This window comes from Lepidochelys kempii, chromosome 2 (genome assembly GCF_965140265.1).
Source record: "Lepidochelys kempii isolate rLepKem1 chromosome 2, rLepKem1.hap2, whole genome shotgun sequence".
NCBI classification, from domain to species: domain Eukaryota; kingdom Metazoa; phylum Chordata; order Testudines; family Cheloniidae; genus Lepidochelys; species Lepidochelys kempii.
This window is the reverse complement of record NC_133257.1, coordinates 207,575,961-207,596,853: the sequence shown is the minus strand read 5'-3', so window position 1 is coordinate 207,596,853 and position 20,893 is coordinate 207,575,961. Positions and strand designations below refer to the sequence as shown.

At 40.4% G+C, this 20,893-nt stretch overlaps 1 protein-coding gene across 2 annotated transcripts in view; it reads right to left on the bottom strand.

Moving 5' to 3' along the window:
* Nucleotides 1-20,893, bottom strand: part of SKAP2 (src kinase associated phosphoprotein 2) — a 149,887-nt gene that overhangs the window by 48,308 nt on the left and 80,686 nt on the right. For both annotated transcript variants that reach the window (XM_073333650.1, XM_073333651.1), the window contains exons 5-6: nucleotides 3,687-3,764; nucleotides 2,359-2,442 (exon numbers count right to left, since the gene is read on the bottom strand). In XM_073333650.1, the coding sequence (XP_073189751.1) occupies nucleotides 2,359-2,442; nucleotides 3,687-3,764 (162 nt within the window). The remainder of the gene's footprint in view (nucleotides 1-2,358; nucleotides 2,443-3,686; nucleotides 3,765-20,893) is intronic.

Here is a 20,893-nt window from a genome sequence, read left to right as displayed (position 1 = left end):
TTTTTAAAAAGACTTCAGCAGTCATCCTGGCAATTACAGGCCAATCGGCCCAACTTCGGAACCAGGCAACTTGGTTGGAACTATAGAAAAACCCCTAGAACTATCACACATGTTGGGGAAGAGTCAACATGACTTTTGTAAAGGGAAATCACATCTCACCTATCTCTTAGAATTCTTCCAGGGCGTCAACAAACATGCAGACAAGGGTGACCCACTTGATACAATGTACTTCGACTTTTAGAAAGCCTTTGACAAGGTTCCTTACCAAAGGGTCTTAAGAAAAGTAAGGAGTCCTGGGATAAGGGGGAAGGTCCTCCCATGGATCGGTAACTGGTTAAAAGTCAGGAAACAGAGAGTAGGGATAAACTGTCCGTTTTCACAGCAGAGAGAGGTAAATAACGTGGACCCCCAAGGACCCATATTGGTACTAGTGCTGTTGAACATATTCGTACATTGTCCGGAAAAGGGGGTAAACAGTGAGGTGGCAAAGTTTGCGGATGATGCAACATTACTCAAGATAGTTAAGTCCAAAGCTGACTGTGAGGAGTTACAAAAAGATCTCGGTAAACTGGGTGCCTGGAGAACAAAATGGCAGATGAAATTTAATGTTGATAAATTCAAAACAATGCACACTGGAAAACATAATCCCAACTATACATACAAAATGATGGGGTATAAATTAGCTGTTACCACTCAAGGAAGATCTTGGAATCATCGTGAATAGTTCTCTGAAAACATCTGCTCAATGTGCAGCAGACATCAAAAAAGCTAACAATCTTAGGAACCATTCGGAAAGGAATAGATAATAAGAAAGAAAATATCATAATGCCACTATATAATCCATGGTATGCCCACACCTTGATGCAGTCCTGGTTGCCCATCTCAATAAAGATAGATCAGAATTGGAAAAACTACAGAGATGGGCAACAAAAATGCTTAAGGGTATGGAACAGCTTTCATATGAGGAGAGATTAAAAAAAACTTGGAAAAGAGATGATTGGGGGGGGAATATAACAGGGGTCTATAAAATCATGAATGGTATAGACAAATTGAATAAGGAAGTATTATTTACCCCTTCAAACAACACAAGAACTAGGGGTCACCTAATGAAATTAATAGGCAGCAGGTTTAAAACAAAAGTAAAAGTACTGCTTCACATAAATACACAGTCAACCCATGGAACTCATCGCCAGGGGATGTTGTGAAGGCCAAATGTGTAACTGAATTCAAAAAAAGACTTAAATAAGTTCATGGAGGATTGGGCCATCAATGGCTATTAGCCAAGATGATCAGGGATGCAACCCCATGCTCTAGGTGTCCCTAATCCTGTGACTGCTAGAAGCTGAGACTGGACAGCAGGGGATGGATCACTAGATAAACTGCCCTATTCTGTTCATTCCCTCTGAGGCATCTGGCACTAGCCACTGTCGGAAGACAGGATACGGATCTAGATGGACCACTGGTCTAACCCAGTATGGCTGTTCTTATTTGTACTCATGTCAAATAAGAATGAGGAAGGAGGCACAAAACCTTAAACTAAGACAACATTGGGCACTCAAAGGACTTTAAGTGGAACTTTCATACAATATCCGGAAAGAAATTTAAGATATAGCTGTGCTCTGAATAACTGTTTTTGTGGAATTCTATATTTACTGTCATAAGCTTCCATATCAATTTTGTTCAGCAGACAAGTAAAAACATGTTTACTAAACTGCCAACCTTACGAATTCAAAATTGGGTCTTAAAGTCAAGCTTAATTCTTTCCTTTTTATGTATCTTCACAGAAGAAGCCAGTTTGACTTTAAGACCCCAGTTTGAGTGTGCAGGGTTGGCTTTTAGATAAGAAGTGTTACTTGTGTACTCAACAAGGTTGAGATGGAATATTTGAGACAGAAACATGGAACCCCAAAATGCAGTTGTTAGAGAATCATTTTTTAAGGGTAGAACCACACTGTAGAGAAAACAATTTTTTTTTAAATAAATTGGACAACGATTTGGACTAAAAAGAATTGTGATCTAATGAACTGAGAATGGGTGTACGAGCCAGACAACTATGAGATCTAATCCTGGCTCTGTTACTGGCTCACAGTGTAGCCTCACAAGTAATTTAACCTTTCTGCTTCAGTTTTCCCATCTGAGAAAAAATGAACACACTGCTTAGAGGTGTTGAGAGGGTTAATATTTGTACAATGCTTTCAATACGCAAAGCACTGTGAAAAAGCTAACTATTCTGGTAAAAGATTAATTTGCTATCTCAAGATGGACTTAGCTTCTCGGCGTCCTCTCCTAAAGCTTTCTTATTTTTCCACATATTAAAAGAAAGAGAATGATAAACTATTAAAACGTAGTTACTCATACCTTTATCACTTCCATAATAATAGAAGGCTGTTCTACTCAGAGCACACCAACGCTTCTGCCATTCAAAGCCAAGAAAACTGTGGTCTGCAATTAATATACAATTTATGTTAGATTGCTTTTACTACATATATTTAACAGAAATATATATACAATGTGTATTTTCTTCAAAAGGCGAGAAAAGGAAAAGAGGTAGCTGTATGCAGTCCAGAGGGAAAACTTGGAGTAAAAAGGAGAAGAGAACAAAAAAGAACTTGAAGATGGTAAACAGTACAGACAGGATAGTCTTGTGAGGTATTAAATATACAGGAACTATGAACAACTTTATAAATACCTTCTACAGTTGTAACGCAGCATTAAACAGGCGTTAAGGTGAAAACACAAGGATTTATTCAATCAAGGTAAATATTGACTGAACCAAAGCTAAGCTCAATATTTGCTTTCTTGAAGGAAAATAAATTTTGATGCTCCCCAAAACATGTAGTCAACATACACATTGTTACATACATTCTTCAAAAATACCCACAAATCTCTGAATTATGTGTCACACTAGAAACTCATTGACCCATCACAAGGCTCCTCAGTTGACAACGAACCATGATTATTTTCTTGTATGTCACAATACAAATTATTTGAAGTCTCCTCTTTTAGCTAATGGTGTTGTGACAGATATGTTAATTTCCTGCCATATCCTTGGGAGTCCTTATTGAATTAATTATGAATATATTTGGGATCCATTGTATTCAGTGAATGATTTATGTGTTATCATGGGCTAGGATTGTATCTAACCTCTGAAGGGGGAAGATGTGACAGATGTGAAACCTGGGGACTCAAAGGACTATATTGAACGATGTGCCAGACAAGAATGGACTTCTGGCACAAAAAGTGTTTAGTGGTTTTCCTGAGTAATATCCAGGAGGAGGTGAGTGCAAATTCTTCACTTCTGGTTATGCAAAAACCTAACTTTTTTAAGTTATGCCCTGAAGAGTAGGCCTTTGTCTGCTGATTACCCATGAAGCCACGATCAATGGTCCAAGCTGTATAAAGGAAAAGCTGAATGCTTTATGGTTGTTCTAGTTCTGAATCTGAGACAGTTATGTACTTGTAACCATGGGAAAACCTCTTTGTTGGTTTTGAAGACTGACATCTACCAGAGTCTCAGACTGGAGTTGAGGTGACCTCTGGTAAGCTTTTTAGCATGCGTCTAGGTTCTTCTATTGTTTGTTAGCGTTCTCTGTGATTTTTTTACCTTAAGAATAAATGTTTTTGCATAGAAAGGGCTGTGTGGTAACATTAATATGAACATTTTTCATAAAGCCAGCTTACTTTACCTTTTCTGCGTTTTTCAAGGTATCCAGCCTTTAGAACAAATTGAAGGTCTTGAGCAGCAACAGGAGGAAACTGGTTCCCTGAAAGAAAAGAAAAGTATTATAAACTGCTGTTTTTCAAGCTAAACACTACTCTATCCATATTAATAAGAGTTGGCTGATTTTACACTGGCAGTGCCAAGGAACTACTGGAAGAGCAGAATTCTATTAACTACTATTCCAGACAATTTTTGGCTAAACAGTCACAAGTATAATGACAAAGCAGTTGGCTGCATTGCTATGCCAATGCAGTGACAGGAAAATTATAGCTGTGAACCAGCCCCTCAAGTCTCCAAGTGTGAAAAAAAAATCTGTATCTACTTTCCAGACAAGATGAAAATTCAACACATTACATTAATCTAGAAGATGTTAGTTTGCATCTTAAAATACACAGTTTAAAGTGAGCTGTTTAGTAAAATCAGAGTGTTTTCAAATGCTTGTATAGAAGCAAAGGTCCTTAAATACCTTAGATACAATTATTAACTGTAATTAAATGCAGAATTTAGTTTTTAGCCATCATCACCTCCAAAAGCCTAACAAAAATCTACTGCAACAGTCTACAAAGCGTGCACCCACATGCCATGCTGTTTAGAAAGAAAGGAACCAGATGAAGGGATGATAAAGAGCAATGTCTTGTTATTGACAGATAATGTATAATTTGTGCTACATTAGGAAAGCACTGTTAAAACAAATAGACAGTACTTGGGGATATTGGACAGACAAGACAAACACACTGCTCACAAACTGCCCAAGCTGCTTCTCTTTCAGGAGTATTGTTATTTTCTGTAAAATGACCAATGTGTTCAGTTATATTTGTACTTCCCTCCCCCCACAATTGTTAGCTCACAGCTAGAAGTGTGAGATTCTAATATTCTAGATTAAACTGGAAACCTAGACACGAAGAACTTATTTAACAAATTAGTTTCAAATCTTCACAGATGTGGAATCAACTTTTTAAATTCTAAAATACTATAAAGAGCAGAAATACAGCTTTAGACGTGCCTGACCATTCATGTATACAAATGTCCAGTTTTTCCACAAGTACAGCAGCTATTCCTGTGAGGGGAGGGTTAATATATTTGAGCATCAAAATGTAGTTTTCCCATTACTTATTATCATTAAATAGTCATAATAAAGTCACTGTAGGTAGGTGGCAAATTTATATGGAAGCAATTTTTAATCAAAATTTTATACATAACCTTGTTAGTAATACAGTGAAAACCACACTAAGGATCACCATCAGAAGTCTGCTTTTTAAAGAAACCACTGTGAAATATCCCATCTGGAAACTAATTTGTCTAACCTTGAGCTAAACACTACCTCTGCTAGGTAACCAATGCCTGCTGGGCCCTTGGGTGGTCACTTAAAACAGGATTCTACTTTTACCTATTCTTTTTGGGTACTGGTTTTGTTAACAAAACATATTTGTGACAAGGCAAGAAAAATGTTATCGAGAACAAGAGCAAACAAGTTACTAAAGACTACAAAAGAAATGTACCGAAGAGAGGAATCTACTCCCCTGAGAAATCCAAAACTTTTCAAATAGTAAAAAAAAAAATATATGGTTAAGTTACAACCAATGTAGCAAAGTGTATTAAAATTCCAGTTATTACAAAATTGTGCTTTGACATTCAGTATTACACTATTACTTTTTTATTTCTAATTATTTCACCTTAAGATTATTACATTACATCAGGTTTCAGGGGGTCCCAAGCAGGACCAGCATTAGACTCACTGGGGCCCAGGACAGAAAGCCAAAGCCCTGGGCTCTGAGCCCCGCCCAAGCCTCAGAAACTTAGTTTTGCGGGGCACCCTGTGGCATCGGGCCCCAGGCAACTGCCCTGCTTGCTACCCCATAACGCTGGCACTGCCTTTTATATGCAGAAAACCAGTTGTTGTGGCACAGGTGGGCCGTGGAGTTTTTATAGCATGGGGGGCTCAGAAAGAAAAAGGTTGAGAACCCCTGCCTCCACCATTATTATTTCCACTCCTGTGGAATTTATGACCAACATATTAAAAACAAAAGAATTATGTACCACATGCATGAAAGTATGTGACCACAAGAACTGTGATTGGGAATTTTACTCAGGACACTCACTAGCGCATCAGTTAAGAGGCTGATCTAGTTATTAGATCAAATAATAACTGGTTTTTACTTGCTGAAGATATGCAAATGGTTTCTGGCTTAAGATCTACAGCTATTGGGCTGATGTACCTTAACTCAGTCACAGCTGTACTGAAAAATTATCCATTTCACGGATGGGGGAGGAGGCTTCAGAAACAGCCTGGATGTGCTGCTTTAAATTGGTCATTGGGAGGCATCAGCGTGCAACACTTCCAGCTTTACCTCCTCCATGAAGGCTTGTTAGACACTAGACCACTAGACACTGCAACAACAAATGTGGGGGAAGGGAAAAACCTAATCTGTCAAACACATTAACTATTGTTGCTTCATTTTTAAGCACAAGAGCTTCAAAACATTATCTGGACTCCAATTTTATGCAAGGTATTAGTTCAGGTTTGTTTTGTTTTTCTTTTCTGGGAGAGGAAGGGAAATCTGAATGGGGTTATAATATAGCCTCTATAAGAGGTATCAGATCAATAGCCATGGACAATGAAGACCTTTATCTACAGTCCAAGAAAAGCATCCACAGGGATTTCTCCACACTTTCCTGACCACAGCTGGAACTTGATCTGGACTGCCTGCCTTCAGTGGAATAGAGGAGTTCAGGCTCCAGAGCAATTCCATCCTTCTCTCTGCTGAGATTGTCAAGTTAGTGCCAGCTGTATGATGGTAGTTTTGGGGATACAGAGATTAGCCTGCAGAGAACTAAAGTGAAAACAAAGTTATTTCACACAGGGCACTGAACAGCCTACTGTGTGGAAAGCTACAAGTAACAGCAGAGGCAGGTACTCAATACCATACTTCTTCTGGGTTATGGTGTGAGGAGCAGTCTCTCTCCTCTTCCCTTACCCCCCACTAAGCAGTGCAGAACTGAGAACCCAACCCTGGTTCAGCTGCTCACTGCATTATGAACAGCAGATCCACCAAACAAGAAGCAGGTCAGTTTGACTAGTGCTCAAAATCTATGGAAGTGGGAACTGACCAGATACTTGTCAATTTCACGCTGCAGCCTGGAAAGTCTTAGAACAGAAGCAGGGTGGCAATGGTGGGAGAGAAAAAGACAACACACAGAGCAGAGATTTGGCAAAGTTTCCTTTTTCCTTCCCCTCTACAACAGAAAGAGTATTAAGAATCAAGAGGGCAAAGGAGAAAGAATAAGGAGCATGGCAGGGGCAGCCCCACTCCACCCAGCCCAGTGCAAAGACACTATTTACAAACCAGTAGTTGCCAGATGCACTATGGTCTGCCTGGCCCTGTGCTGCCAGCATGTCCCTTGCCCTCAGGGGCAGGCCCATGCCGCCACACAGCCCCCCTGCCCAACACTGGAACACCCCCAGACCACCTAAGGCCAGAGTCCCCTCCATTCCCCCTTAACCCTGCCACAAATGCCCAGCATCCTACATAACACCACCCCTCCCAGCGCCCCCCTGCCCACAGCTCCACCACAACTGCCCAGCACCCCACACAGAACCCCCACTTCCTAGTGCCCCAACACATACAGATCTTCCCCGCCCCCTTACAGCCTAGGCCCCATCCCATAGACCCACTCACCCACACCCTGCCTCCTGGCCGCACTCACCGGCCCCGCTGGAAAGCAACTGTGTCTGCTGGGCTGAGCCGGCAGTGCAGCCAGGGCTGGTCCCGGGGCAGGGAATCGCTCCAGCCTCTGGAATGGTGTGATCAGCCCTCTGGAGTGGCATGATCAGCCAGGCCAGGATCTGCCCTGCTGGGCTCCCTCAGGACCCACTTACCTGGAGGGGTGCAGCCAAGACTCCCACACTGTCTCTTCCCAAAACTGTCTGAGACTGACCAGGCTTCTGCACCAGTCACAGGTGGCTCAGTTCTGGGAAACAGAGACTGCCCGGAACTGGAGGTGGCCAGGTGGCAGAGAGAAGCTGGTGGGTGGGTCCAAGGGTGGAAAGGAGCTCTCGGATGGCCGAGAGAAGCAAGTGGTGGGTGTGTGTGGTGGGGAGAGCCAGCAGGCTGGCGGGGTCTCAGGGTGTAGTTCAAGTGGGGCAGGCTGGGGCCCCTTCTGCCAAGGGCCCAGCTCCATGGTGCTACTGATGCCATTGTAAACCAGGTACAGCAGAGAACTGCACCAGTGAAGGGAAGGTGGAAAGCTCACTGGAATGTAAAGCTGACTCCTAAACCAACCCCTTCCTTGCCCCATTATAGGGCACTTATAAGGGTATAAAGAAAAGGAGTACTTGTGGCACCTTAGGGACTAACAAATTTATTTGAGCATAAGCTTTCTGTGAGCTACAGCTCACTTCATCGGATGCATTCAGTGTAAAACACAGTGGGGAGATTTATATACACAGAGAACATGAAACAATGGGTGTTACCATACACACTGTAATGAGAGCGATCACTTAAGGTGAGCTATTACCAGCAGGAGAGTGGGGGGGACGGGACGACCTTTTGTAGTGATAATCAAGGTGGGCCATTTCCAGCAGTTGACAAGAATGTCTGAGGAACAGTGGGAGGTGGGGGGGGGGAATAAATATGGGGAAATAGTTTTACTTTGTGTAATGACCCATCCACTCCCAGTCTCTATTCAAGCCTAAGTTAATTGCATCCAGTCTGCAAATTAATTCCAATTCAGCAGTCTCTCGTGGGAGTCTGTTTTTGAAGTTTTTTTGTTGAAGAATTGCAACTTTTAGGTCTGTAATCGAGTGACCAGAGAGATTGAAGTGTTCTCCAACTGGTTTTTGAATGTTATAATTCTTGACGTCTGATTTGTGTCCATTTATTCTTTTACATAGAGACAGTCCAGTTTGACAAATGTACATGGCAGAGGGCATAGTTTCACTAAGCAAATTCGCTGTGTACAGACCCTAGGCTGCTGCTCCTTCTGCCAGGGCCAGAGCTATTGAAATTTGACAATCTGGGAGCCAGTTCCTTGAATACCCTCTACCCATCCTGTGCCCAATAGAGCTTGGTGCAAGAGTGAATCTGACCCATTACTTTTAATAGTAAACACTTCACAGGGTGCCTTAACTTACGATTCAGGGTATGAGTCTGTCACGGAGGTAACGGATTCCATGACTTTAGGGGACCTCTGTACTTCTGCAGTGGCAGGGCTGGAGCAGGACTGAAGCCCCTGCTGGAGCCTGGAGCCCCAGGACTGAAGCAGCGGGGGAGGGAGGGGCTGGGTCAGCCCCAAGGCTGCCAGAGCAGTGGCCCGCAACACCCCTTCCCTGCAGCACTACCACTGTTAGTTCCCCCTGCTCCCCGCCCCACACACGTGCAGTATTTTTAGTAAAAGTTAGGGACAGTGCATGGGCTTCCGGGAATTTTTGTTTATTGCCTGTCCCTGACTTTTACTAAAAATACCCATGACTAAATGTTAACCTTACCTACATGAAATTTAAATATGTATTAGTTTTTGATTTCCAGTGAATGTGAAGTTGTTGTATTATCAATACAAAGTAAATTAAAGAACACTGGGTCATGTTATACTACAGTATGTGCCACTAGTAAGATATTTTATTTCTCCAATGTGTGCTCGCTAAGGGATACATAAAGCAAGAAATAATTAGAGGCCAATGCATTCTTAAGGGGTGCTTAGCATGTTTATGGGAAGTTAAGCAGGTGAAGTGGAGATAAGTGTGATTCAGTAACAACTAAGTGATCTATTATAACTTGTCTTCCCAGCAAAGCATTGTGGCTGTGATGATAATAATGGTAAAAAGAACTTTTCCTCTAGAAAGAGCGATTCAAGATCTATTGGTCATCCTGAAAGGAAAACTGTGAAACTGAAATATAATTTGTAAAGGAGAGTTTACAGTTGTTTCAGCTTCTCTCTCTTCCCCTGCAATTTTTTAACTTTTATTTTACAAATCACTGTTCTTTTAAAAAATATATGTTTTTATTCTCCCTTCTTACTGTTTGAAAGATCGACACACACAAAAGGGAAACTGCCTGACTATAAAAAGAAAAGGAGTACTTGTGGCACCTTAGAGACTAACAAATTTATTTGAGCATAAGCTTTCGTGAGCTACAGCTCACTTCAGCATCCGATGAAGTGAGCTGTAGCTCATGAAAGCTTATGCTCAAATATATTTGTTAGTCTCTAAGGTGCCACAAGTACTCCTTTTCTTTTTGCGGCTACAGACTAACACGGCTGCTACTCTGAAACCTGCCTTACTATGTCAATAACATTGAACCAGTTCCAGTTATCTTTAATCAAAACCGAAAGGTGTACTTAGCCCATGTTAGCAAATACAAAGGAAAAGCGCTAATCATAAAAAAGCACGTCGTCAACTATTAAGAGAGAAAAGCATCACTAAATGGGCACAATATTTCCGTATTTCTTAATGGCAAATCTATCTACAAAATGACGAACAAAGTCACTTTCTCGGCCAAAGGCTACTTGGCTCCTGTCAGACTGAAAGCTGATGAAGTGTTTCTGGAAGTGTATGTCAAATTTCAGTGAGGAAGATGCATTGTCCCAGCAAGGAAGGTAGTGCATGCCTTCTCTTCCCCAAAACTTACTTTCTTCATATATTCCATTTCCCTTTAATCTTGAAATGAAACACTTGTTCATTGCTAACAACTTGCTGCAGAGAAATTCAACTGTCCTTGGCCTGTCCACTGTAATGCAATGTAATAATGCCTGTTACCCAAAATGGCTAACCTACACAGGTGTTTTGCATATATTTAAATATATTTCTTTTCCTTGGAAATGTTTTCAAGAACGCCAATTTGCATTCAATTAAAAAAATATTTTCCTCACTTTCAAAGGCTTTTTGTTAAGGGAAGGTGATTAGTAGGCAAGTCTCCAGTAGCCTCATCAATTGTTTTCAACATCTTTGGAAAGAATACATTAGTAACATGCAAATAGAAGTAGCCTACTAGCTGTCAGATAACACAGCACACAGAACACAATGTTAAAGCTGCAAGATTTCAACAGCAAATACATTACTGGTCACCAAGACATAAGCCATCATATGTTTTCAAAGAAAGAAGAAAAAAAGAATCTGTGTCATGTAGCTCTTCAAACTACTTCTTTCAAGGGTAGTTTGTGGAGCCCTCTGTTCTACAGCCCTCTGCTCTGTAATAATGTCTTATTCATAATTTCATTTGCATGCACTTGGCTCCCCAGAAAGGAATGTATTTGGGTGATAGGGTTTCTTATTCAGGAATATTTAAAAGCAGTGCCATCCATTTCTAGTTATTTAGCTCTTTCTGGTTTTGGAACTGGAGTTTTCGTTACCAACTTTAAGGCTACAGCTTTAGGGCCTAAATTCTGCAGGTTTCTTCTCTGCTTCTCCCCATGAAAGGAGACGGAGAGAGAGAAGGGGAGTTCTCTGCTTCCTTTCTTTATGTTCAAGAGAAGGCAGTGGACCAGGTGGCTCAAATGCTACTGCCGTGTATTATTTATAGAAAGAAATATTAGGTTCAGTTTCCATCCCTAAATATTATGCTGCTTTAAAGATTGCTTTTCATTTATTCCCTATTCATGTGATTATATCTTAAAGTGTAGTATGTACAATTTAGGTTAAAAACTATTAATATCTCTGGCTCTTTATATCTCTATAATCCCTACTTATTTGTTTGTGTTCAACCCCTCTCTTTCACTTAACATTCGTGTTTTCATTTGACACCTTCACTTCTTTCTTTGTCATCATTTGCTGGGTCAGAATATTAGGCCCCATCCACCTGTGACCAGTTTGGTGGAATTATTCTATAATCAGACACTCCTATTGATTATTCTGTTCTTAAATTTAAAATTTTACACTTTGATCTTACTTTTCTACACAGATTTTTCTTTTGGATATGTGCATACTTGCATTGTTTCTTTAATTGGTTCAAGGATGTCCTTTGTTGCTACATTTTGTTGTATAGCTCCTCAAAAGGTATTATATTAATTAAAAAATAATCACTTTACCCCTTGCTTCATAAAGGACTGAAACATAAGCAATTAGCTAACTGCAATGCACCAAAATAACTACCCATGGCATTAAGATGGTGATACTGTATATTGTAAATGGCGATGGTTTCTCATTTTGACAAAAGGAGCCATAAAGTTGGTCACAGGAGCATGTTCTGGCTTCTGCTGTTTATCAAAGACAAGCAAGACGGAAGGAATTAGAGAATCCGGATGAGCATTTGTATAGGCTAGCATGATCATTGGTGGAAAAGGAGGACATACAAGGTCAAAGCACCCTCTCTGAGGAGACTAGATCAAAAGTAGTATACAAAAATCCTCCTGTGCAAGTTTACTGACTGGCAACTCTGAAATACAAAGCACAGAAAGTTTAGTAGAATTTTGCTTAAATCCCTCCAAGAATCATTAAATCTAATTAATCATTCTGGATGGTGGAAATGGGAAATCTCAATCATCCACAGGCCCACACTGCAGCTGAAAGGAAGGCATATCAGATGTAGAGACATGAAAAACTAGTTCATGTTGTCAGTGTGACAGCGAAGCAGAAAACTGAACATTTTAAGAGATCCGTAAAGTGTCCTGAAAATGCACACCTCCATAAAAGCCATGTATCTGCCTCCCAGACATGAGCAAGTCAAAATAGGCTATAATTGAAAAATTAGATGTACAAGAAATTCCTATCATATGATATAGGCAGGTTAAATACTTTACTGCACAATCTCAGACAAGTATACATGTCCAAATTTAAACAGAAAGTAAAGATTCAGAGCACCCCCACAAAATATATGAATCATTCGCAGTGCTGTCAACCAACCGCTGAAAACTAAGGATATGTCCACACTGCGTTGTAAACCTGGGTTTACAATTGCTGGACTCAGGTCTCACAGATGTTCTAACTAGGGCAGTCAAGCACTTAAAAAAATTAATTGTGATTAATCTTGCTGTTAAACAACAATAGAATACCACTTATTTTAAATATTTTTGGATGTTTACTACATTTTAAAATATATTTATTTTGAATACAGAGTGTACAGTGCTCACTTTATATTTATTTTTATTACAAATATTTGCACTGTAAAAAAACAAAAATTTTTTTCAACTCAACTCATACAAGTACTGTAGTGCAATCTCTTTATCATGAAAGTTGAATTTACAAATGTAGAATTATGTACAAAAAACCCCCCTGCATTCATAAAAAGAACAATGTAAAACTTTTGAGCCTACAAGTCCACTCAGTCCTACTTCTTGGTCAGCCAATCACTCAGACAAACAAGGTTGGTTACGATTTGCAGGACATAATGGTGCCTGCTTCTTGTTTACAATGTCACCTGAAAGTGAGAACAGGCGTTCACATGGCACTATTATAGCTCGCATCGCAAGATATTTACGTGCCAGATGTGCTAAAGATTCATATGTCCCTTCATACTTCAATTACCATTCCAGAGGACATGCTTCCATGCTGATGATGGTTCTGCTCGATAACGATCCAAAGCAGCGCGGACTGATGCATGTTTGTTTTCCTCATCATGAGTCAGATGCCACCAGCAGGTCGATTTTCTTTTTTGGTGGTTTGGGTTCTGTAGTTTCCGCTTCAGAGTGTTGCTCTTTTAAGACTTCTAAAACATGCTCCACACCTCGTCCCACTCAGATTTTGGACGGCACTTCAGATTCTTAAACCTTGGGTCGAGTGCTGTAGCTACTTTTAGAAATCTCACCTTCTTTGCGTTCTATCAAATCTGCTGTGAAAGTGTTCTTAAAACGGACATGTGCTGGGTCATCATCCGATACTGATTTTACATGAAATATATACCGAATACGGGTAAAACCGAGCAGGAGACATACAATTTCCCCCCGCCAGAGTAGTGTCACAAATTTAATTGATTCATTATTTTTTTAAATGAGCATCATCAGCATGGAAGCATGTCCTCTGGAATGGTGGCCAAAGCATGTAAGGGGCACACGAATGTTTAGCATATCTGGCATGAAAATACCTTGCAATGCTGGCTACAAAAGTGCCATGCAAATGCCTGTTCTCACTTTCAGGTGACATTGTAAATAAGAAACAGGCAGCAGTATCTCCTGTCAATGTAAACAAACGTGTTTGTCTTAGAGATTGGCAGAATAATAAGTAGGACTGAGTGGGCTTGTAGACTCTAAAGTTGTACATTATTTTGTTTTGGAGTGCAGTTATAAAACAAACAAAAAAATCTACATTTGTAAGTTGCACTTTCACAATAAAACGTACTTGTTTACATCAGTACTTGTATGAGGTGAATTGAAAAATACTATTTCTTTTGTTTATCAGTACCAATGTGGACACAAGAACAAATGGATATAAACTGGCCACTAGGAAATTTAGATTAGAAATTAGACGAAGGTTTCTAACCATCAGAGGAGTGAAGTTTTGGAATAGCCTTCCGAGGGAAGTAGTGGGGGCAAAAGATCTATCTTGCTTTAAGATTAAACTCGATAAGTTTATGGAGGAGATGGTATGATGGGATAACATGGTTTTGGTAATTAAATATTCATGGTAAATAGGCCCAATGGCCTGTGATGGGTTTTTAGATGGGGTAAGATCCAAGTTACCCGGGAAAGAATTTTCTGTAGTATCTGGCTGATGAATCTTGCCCATATGCTCAGGGTTTAGCTGATCGCCATATTTGGGGTCGGGAAGGAATTTTCCTCCAGGGCAGATTGGAAGGCCCTGGAGGTTTTTCGCCTTCCTCTGTAGCATGGGGCATGGGTCACTTGCTGGAGGATTCTCTGCTCCTTGAGGTCTTCAAACTACAATTTGAGGACTTCAATAGCACAGATATAGGTGTGAGGTCTTTTTTAGGAGTGGTGGGTGAAGTTCTGTGGCCTGCATTGTGCAGGAGGTCAGACTAGATGATCATAATGGTCCCTTCTGACCTAAATATCTATGAATCTATCATTTTTACAGTGCATATATTTGTAATAAAAAATAATAATATAAAGTAGCACTGTGCACTTTGTACGCTGTGTTGTAACTGAAATAAATATTGAAAATGTAGAAAAACATCCAAAAATATTTAATAAAATTCAATTGGTATTCTATTGTTATAAGTGTGACTAATCACAATTAATTTTTTTAATCGCAATTAATTTTTTTTTAGTTAATCGCGTGAGCTAACTGCTATTCATTGACAGCCCTAGTTCTAACATGTCCATACCACAGTACATAGACCTTCTGACTTGGGTCTGTGGCTTGAGCTGTGATCACAATGCAGAATGACAGGGCTTGCACCTGGGTCACAACAGGACTTGGTCTTTGACCCATTATTCTACCAAGGTCCTAGAACCTGGGCCCCGAATGCTTGCTGACCCAAGTGAGACTGATTTATGCTGGATGGAAGAAGGCTTTGGGTCAATCCTGAGTCAGAGCCCAGGATTCGTGTGCAGTGCAGACATACTGTAAGAGGCCATGAAAAATTAACCCACCGCAGGACTATGACCAGTATGGCATCAGAATACATATGGACAGTGTGTCTGGATCAGGTCACTGTGCCTATATTCCCAGATGAATGGAAGGATGAAGGTCCTCTGGTACATCAAGTAGCAGCTTAAAAGCAAATGAATCCCGACCCCTGCGTCAACAGACTGGTAAGGCTGAGACAGACTGCCTAGAAGCAAAGGGGGAGGCAAGAGCACATATAGGGGGAGGCAGGGGCTGACCCCTCCTTCTCCTTACATCCTCTGCCTCCCATTGGCCTAGGTGAGGGGAGCTCCCCTTAGTTGTAGTGCAGGAGCTGTGATTTTCAGGATGCCTCACATCTGACAGATGCTCTGTTTTGGGATTAGGAAAAAAGTTTTCTCATTGTGGCCAAATTAGACAAGTTCCAGTGGGTTTTTTCACTTTCCTCCCTGGCACAGTTGAATGGAATAGGAACTGTAAGTTTAATATTAGGAACGGTAAGACTGTTTAACTCATGATAATTGGAGGCTAGTGTCCAGTGAGGATAAAAACTAAAAGGGCAAGCTCCCAGAGGTAAATGAAACCTGGACATTTGCTAGTTGGCCTCATACCTATAGGAGAAGGGGAGACCTGAAGTCTTCATAGACTGAGGTCCCAACTTGCTACCCGCTTATCCACCCACACACAAAGGGGAGGGCAAGAGGATTCAGAAATGAGCTGAGTCATAAGGGTAGGCCAAGGAGGGTCTTCCCTGAATCACTGGCTATATGGCAGGAGCCCAATAACTCCGCACTGGACCCAATTAAAATGCCTGGTATGTAAGAGAGGGGTACATAGCACGCCTCCCCAGTACTAATTAATAAAGTTGAAGCCCGCCACTTAAAATCCATTCACGTATGTGTCATTCATTTCCTTGTGTGTCCTAGGGTTCTCAGCCCTCCAGGATTGTCTCCAGGAATTAAAGATTAATCCCGGAGTCTCCAGGAATTAAAAATTAATCTTTAATTAAAGTATCAGAGGGGTAGCTGTGTTAGTCTGGATCTGTAAAAGCGGCAAAGAGTCCTGTGGCACCTTGTAGACTAACAGACATATTGGAGCATAAGCTTTCACCGAAAGCTTCTGCTCCAACATGTCTGTTAGTCTATAAGGTGCCACAGGACTCTTTAATTAAAGGCTACCTCATGTGATGAAATCTCCAGGAATACACCCAACCCAAAATTGGTAACCCTAGTGTGTCCTGATCAACATTTCGGGCATCTCCAACTAATGATCAGCTCCTTTCCCTTTGATGTATGGTCACTAAAACATAAAAAAATTAACACTGCACTTTAGCTGTACAATCGCATTTACCATTTATTTGCCTATAACCACCCAGGGAATACAGGATTCCCAAAGAGATAGTCACATGTGCCTCAATACTTTGGGAACAACAACCAGACTAGTTAAAGTTAAGGTTTTTCTTTTTTCTTCTGTGGGTTTTTTATAGCTTTAATGTTAATCATACTTTTGGAGTGTTTAGTTTCCTCTTGGCATGACTGGCAGTTTTTGTTCGGCAAAGGCCAAACACTAAACTGGAATAGAGACTAAACAATAATGACAGATATTTGGCCCAACACAGGAAAGATCATTCAGTCTGGCAAAAAGTTTTCCTCTGGTATAAATGCTACTTTGCAAAAAGTGAATATATTGTGTAGCAAATAATATATAAAAAACACCAGTGTACATTTATTTTAGTTTCCACATGCTGGTAATTCGGGTGTTTATTATACAATAAAATATAGCTATTTCAAGCTATACACACACACACAACCTAATTTATTACTGTCAAGCTCTCTTAAGTGTAACTAAAACAGGTTCTATGATGGTTTTCTGTCATCTAAATGTTGGTTAGGGTAAGATGATATAAACTATATTTTTCAACAAGTTGCATGAAAGTCAAACCTAACTTGAAGCATGTTATATTTTCCCTTAATTGATTAGGAAAATCATCCAATGATCATTTGGATTTCTGGTGAATACATTCAAGCAGGGGATCGAGGGAGAACATTTTAACTGTAAATTTGAGGTCTATCCACCTATACCAAAGTAACGCCTGGGAAATGGGAAATTATCATACAACCTCAGAACACCATTCAAAAACCGCTAATATAAAATGTACAATGTTTTGTAATGTGATTGCATGAGGGGATGCCACTTGGAGTAGAGATCTGTATTCTGCTGAACAGTTCCAGCAGTTCTGACTTGTGGCCAGACTCTTGGCCTAGTAAACTTCTGAAAGGAAACATACAGATAAACTATCTGAGCATTTTAAGTGCTCCAACGGCTTTTATACTAGAACAAAAAGTTATAACATTGCTGGCTGCAGCTAAAAACTTTTCATCTGTAAAAAAGAAAAAATATGAGGTGTCCTACAGACAGCTAAAGAAGAGAAACAATTTTTGAAGGTGGAGTCAAGATTTTCACAACGAACAAACAGATTTTTGTAAGTTTCTATATATATCAAAATGCTTTGTTTGGGGTTTCTGTGTACCTCTCTATCTGCCAGGTGGGCACTAGTTTTTGTACATTTATTTTACTACTCTGATAATCTGAAGTGAAAAGTTAAATTGAGTTGCCAATGAAGGATCACACTGAGTAAATAAAACAAAACCAACAAAAGAAATTAGATCCCCATGAGCCTTTCAAGTTTTCCTATTATGGCACAACCTACACCTGGAAATACCTCAACAGCCAGCAATAAGAGGCTCTTTCCAGTGTAATTATAAATCCACCACAACAATGAAATTGCATTTACAAAACCAAACCACAATAGATGGTGTAATACTGTGATGAATTCAGCCATTCCTTTTGAACAGGGCGATAGAGGTCTCTTGAGAAGAGGCTGACCCTCATCCTTTAAAGTCCTAATGTGACCAAGTTCTTCCGGGGCCCATACTGTCTGAGGAGAGGTAGTGAAAGACCACTGGCTTCACTGTCAACAAAATGCAGGTGAACCCCTCTCTATATTTCCTTCTCAGTAGGCTCAATCACCACTATCACAAAGATGTCAAAATGGCTGTAGCAGATTGGCATCTAGATGAAAACCAGCCAGCTCAAATTGCACCAAATTTAATCTGACCAGATTAAAAAAGGAAGTGGGAAACACTGCAAGAGATTAAGATATTGCCCTTATTCTCCAAAGGCATCTTCCCTCCAGTTGCCAGATTTGCAGAAAATCTCAGGATTTTAAGAGAGTCTTCATTAATCTTGGATATCAGGTAGAAATGTGTCATAAATGGTCTTGTTCCAACTTCCAGTTCAGCCTGTCTCCTGCCATGGTACACCACCACTTCGTCTTGGATAAGGATCTAGCCACAATGATCCATTCAATTCATTAAAATTTCCAGAATAGATTATTATAAATCTCTATATCTGGGATGATGATGGAGGCAAGACGGAAGCCAACATGAGCAGAACACTGCTACACCATTAGCAGAGAAAAAAAATCAAATCAGTTATCTGCATCCACTGCGTCCCCTACCCCCTTTTGTTTTCTGTGCCAATTCAAGGCTCTGTCTTAACTTTTAGGGCCTTCAACAGGTGGAGGTTAGCCTACATCAAAGGTTGTCTATCCATTCATGTCCCTCATGGGAACACTGAATCTAATAACATCCATAGTGAAGCCTGAGAAAAGTCATTCGCAGTCAAAGGCCCTTGACCATGGAACATCCTACCAGAAGAGAAGACTCTGCCCTAGCCTCCTTATTTTCAGAGACTTCCTGTTTTGCAAAAACCTTCCTGCAATAACCAAATGACAAAGGACTGCAACCAAAAATAAGCAAAGCTACTGAACCTTGGAGAGGCAAAGCTCATTATCTTCCAAAGACAATTCTATGCAACTCTTAATTACTGTATTTGGTTCTATATACAGTGGGAACACAGTTTCTATCATTATAAAATATTCATGCAATTCCAGCAAATCTTGCAATTCTGAATACAGCAGAATCTTTCAAACTGACACAAATGTTTAAGGGTGCCATTGGATGTCCTATGAATACTATCAACGTTCAAATGAATCCAAACGAAGAAGAAAACAGTACTGCAAATACTACTATTCCTGTAGTATTAAATCATTCATAATGGTAAGCAACAATCATTCACCAGACCAGATTGCTATTCTCTCTGCTGAGCTCCAGGCTGGCTTCTCCTTTCAAATCTCATCTCAAATACCTTTAACGGGAATATCCGAGGCACATGAGAAAGAAATGGTCCCCAAGACCAGAAAAGAGAGTACTGATAGATACTGTGCTCTGCAGTGGAATCATAAATGGGGAGATGGGGAGTGGCAGGGGACAGGAAGACTGGTAAGATATTAAGTGGGGAAAAACCTGTATGGAGGTCATGTGGCCTGTAAAAAAGATTCATAGATTCCATGGACAGAAGGGACTATTGTGAGGTCCCAGAACTCCCTCAAAATAATTCCTAGAGCATATCTTTTAAAAAACATCCAATCTTGATTTAAAAATTGCTGGTCATGGAGAATCCACAACCCTTGAAAGTAATTAACCATTGCAACAGTTTTCCATCATTAATTTTTTTGTCTTATTTCCTGTCTGAATTTGTCTAGCTTCAACTTCCAGCTATTGGATAATGTTATACCTTTCTCTGCTGGATCGAAGAGCCTATTATCAAATAATTGTTCCCCATGTACGTACTTTAAGACTTTAATCAAGTCACACCTTAACCTGTTCTTTGTTCAGCTAAATAGATTGAGTTCCTTGAGTCTATCACTGTAAGACACGTTTTCTAATCCTTTAATCCTTCTTGTGGCTCTTCTCTGAACTCTTTCCAATTAATCATTATCCTTTGTGAACACCAGAACTGGACACAATATTCCAGCAGTGCTCACACCAGTTGAGAAACACTGGGGTCTTTATTTTAAACTTTTATTTAAAATGGCTGTTATTTTTTGCTGTACTAGTTCAGAACAATCCTGATCTCTGACCTTTTATTCTTTGTCCTTTTTATCTTCTTCTGAAATTTCTGGTCAACCTTTCGTTTCCCTTAATCCTTCTTACCCACACCAAACTCATTTGAAGAATTAGAATGGCAAACTACCTGGTGAATGAACTGCTGTTGAAACCTCAGCCGATTGTGGCATTATAGCAGTTTGAATATTAGAACACCTACTGAATCTGCAAAGTGTCACTTAGCCCTGGTCTACACCATGAGTTTAGGTCCAATTTAGCAGCGTTAGATCGATTTAATCCTGCACCTGTCCACATGACAAAGCCATTTTTGTCGACTTAAAGGGCTCTTAAAATCGATTTCTGTACTCCTTCCCGACAAGGGGATTAGTGCTGAAATCGACATCGTTGGGTCGAATTTGGAGTAGTGTGGACACAATTCAACGGTATTGGCCTCCGGGACCTATCCCAGAGTGCTCCATTGTGACCGCTCTGGACAGCACTTTCAACTCGATGCACTAGCCAGGTACACAGGAAAAGCACTGGGAACTTTTGATTTTCATTTCCTGTTTGGCCAGCGTGGCAAGCTCATCAGCAGAGGTGACCATGCAGAGCTCATCAGCACAGATGACCATGCAGTACCAGAATCGCAAAAGAGCTCCAGCATGGACCAAATGGGAGGTACTGGATCTGATTGCTGTATGGGGAGACGAATCCGTGCTATCAGAACTCCATTCCAAAAGACGAATTGCCAATATATTTGAAAAAATCTCC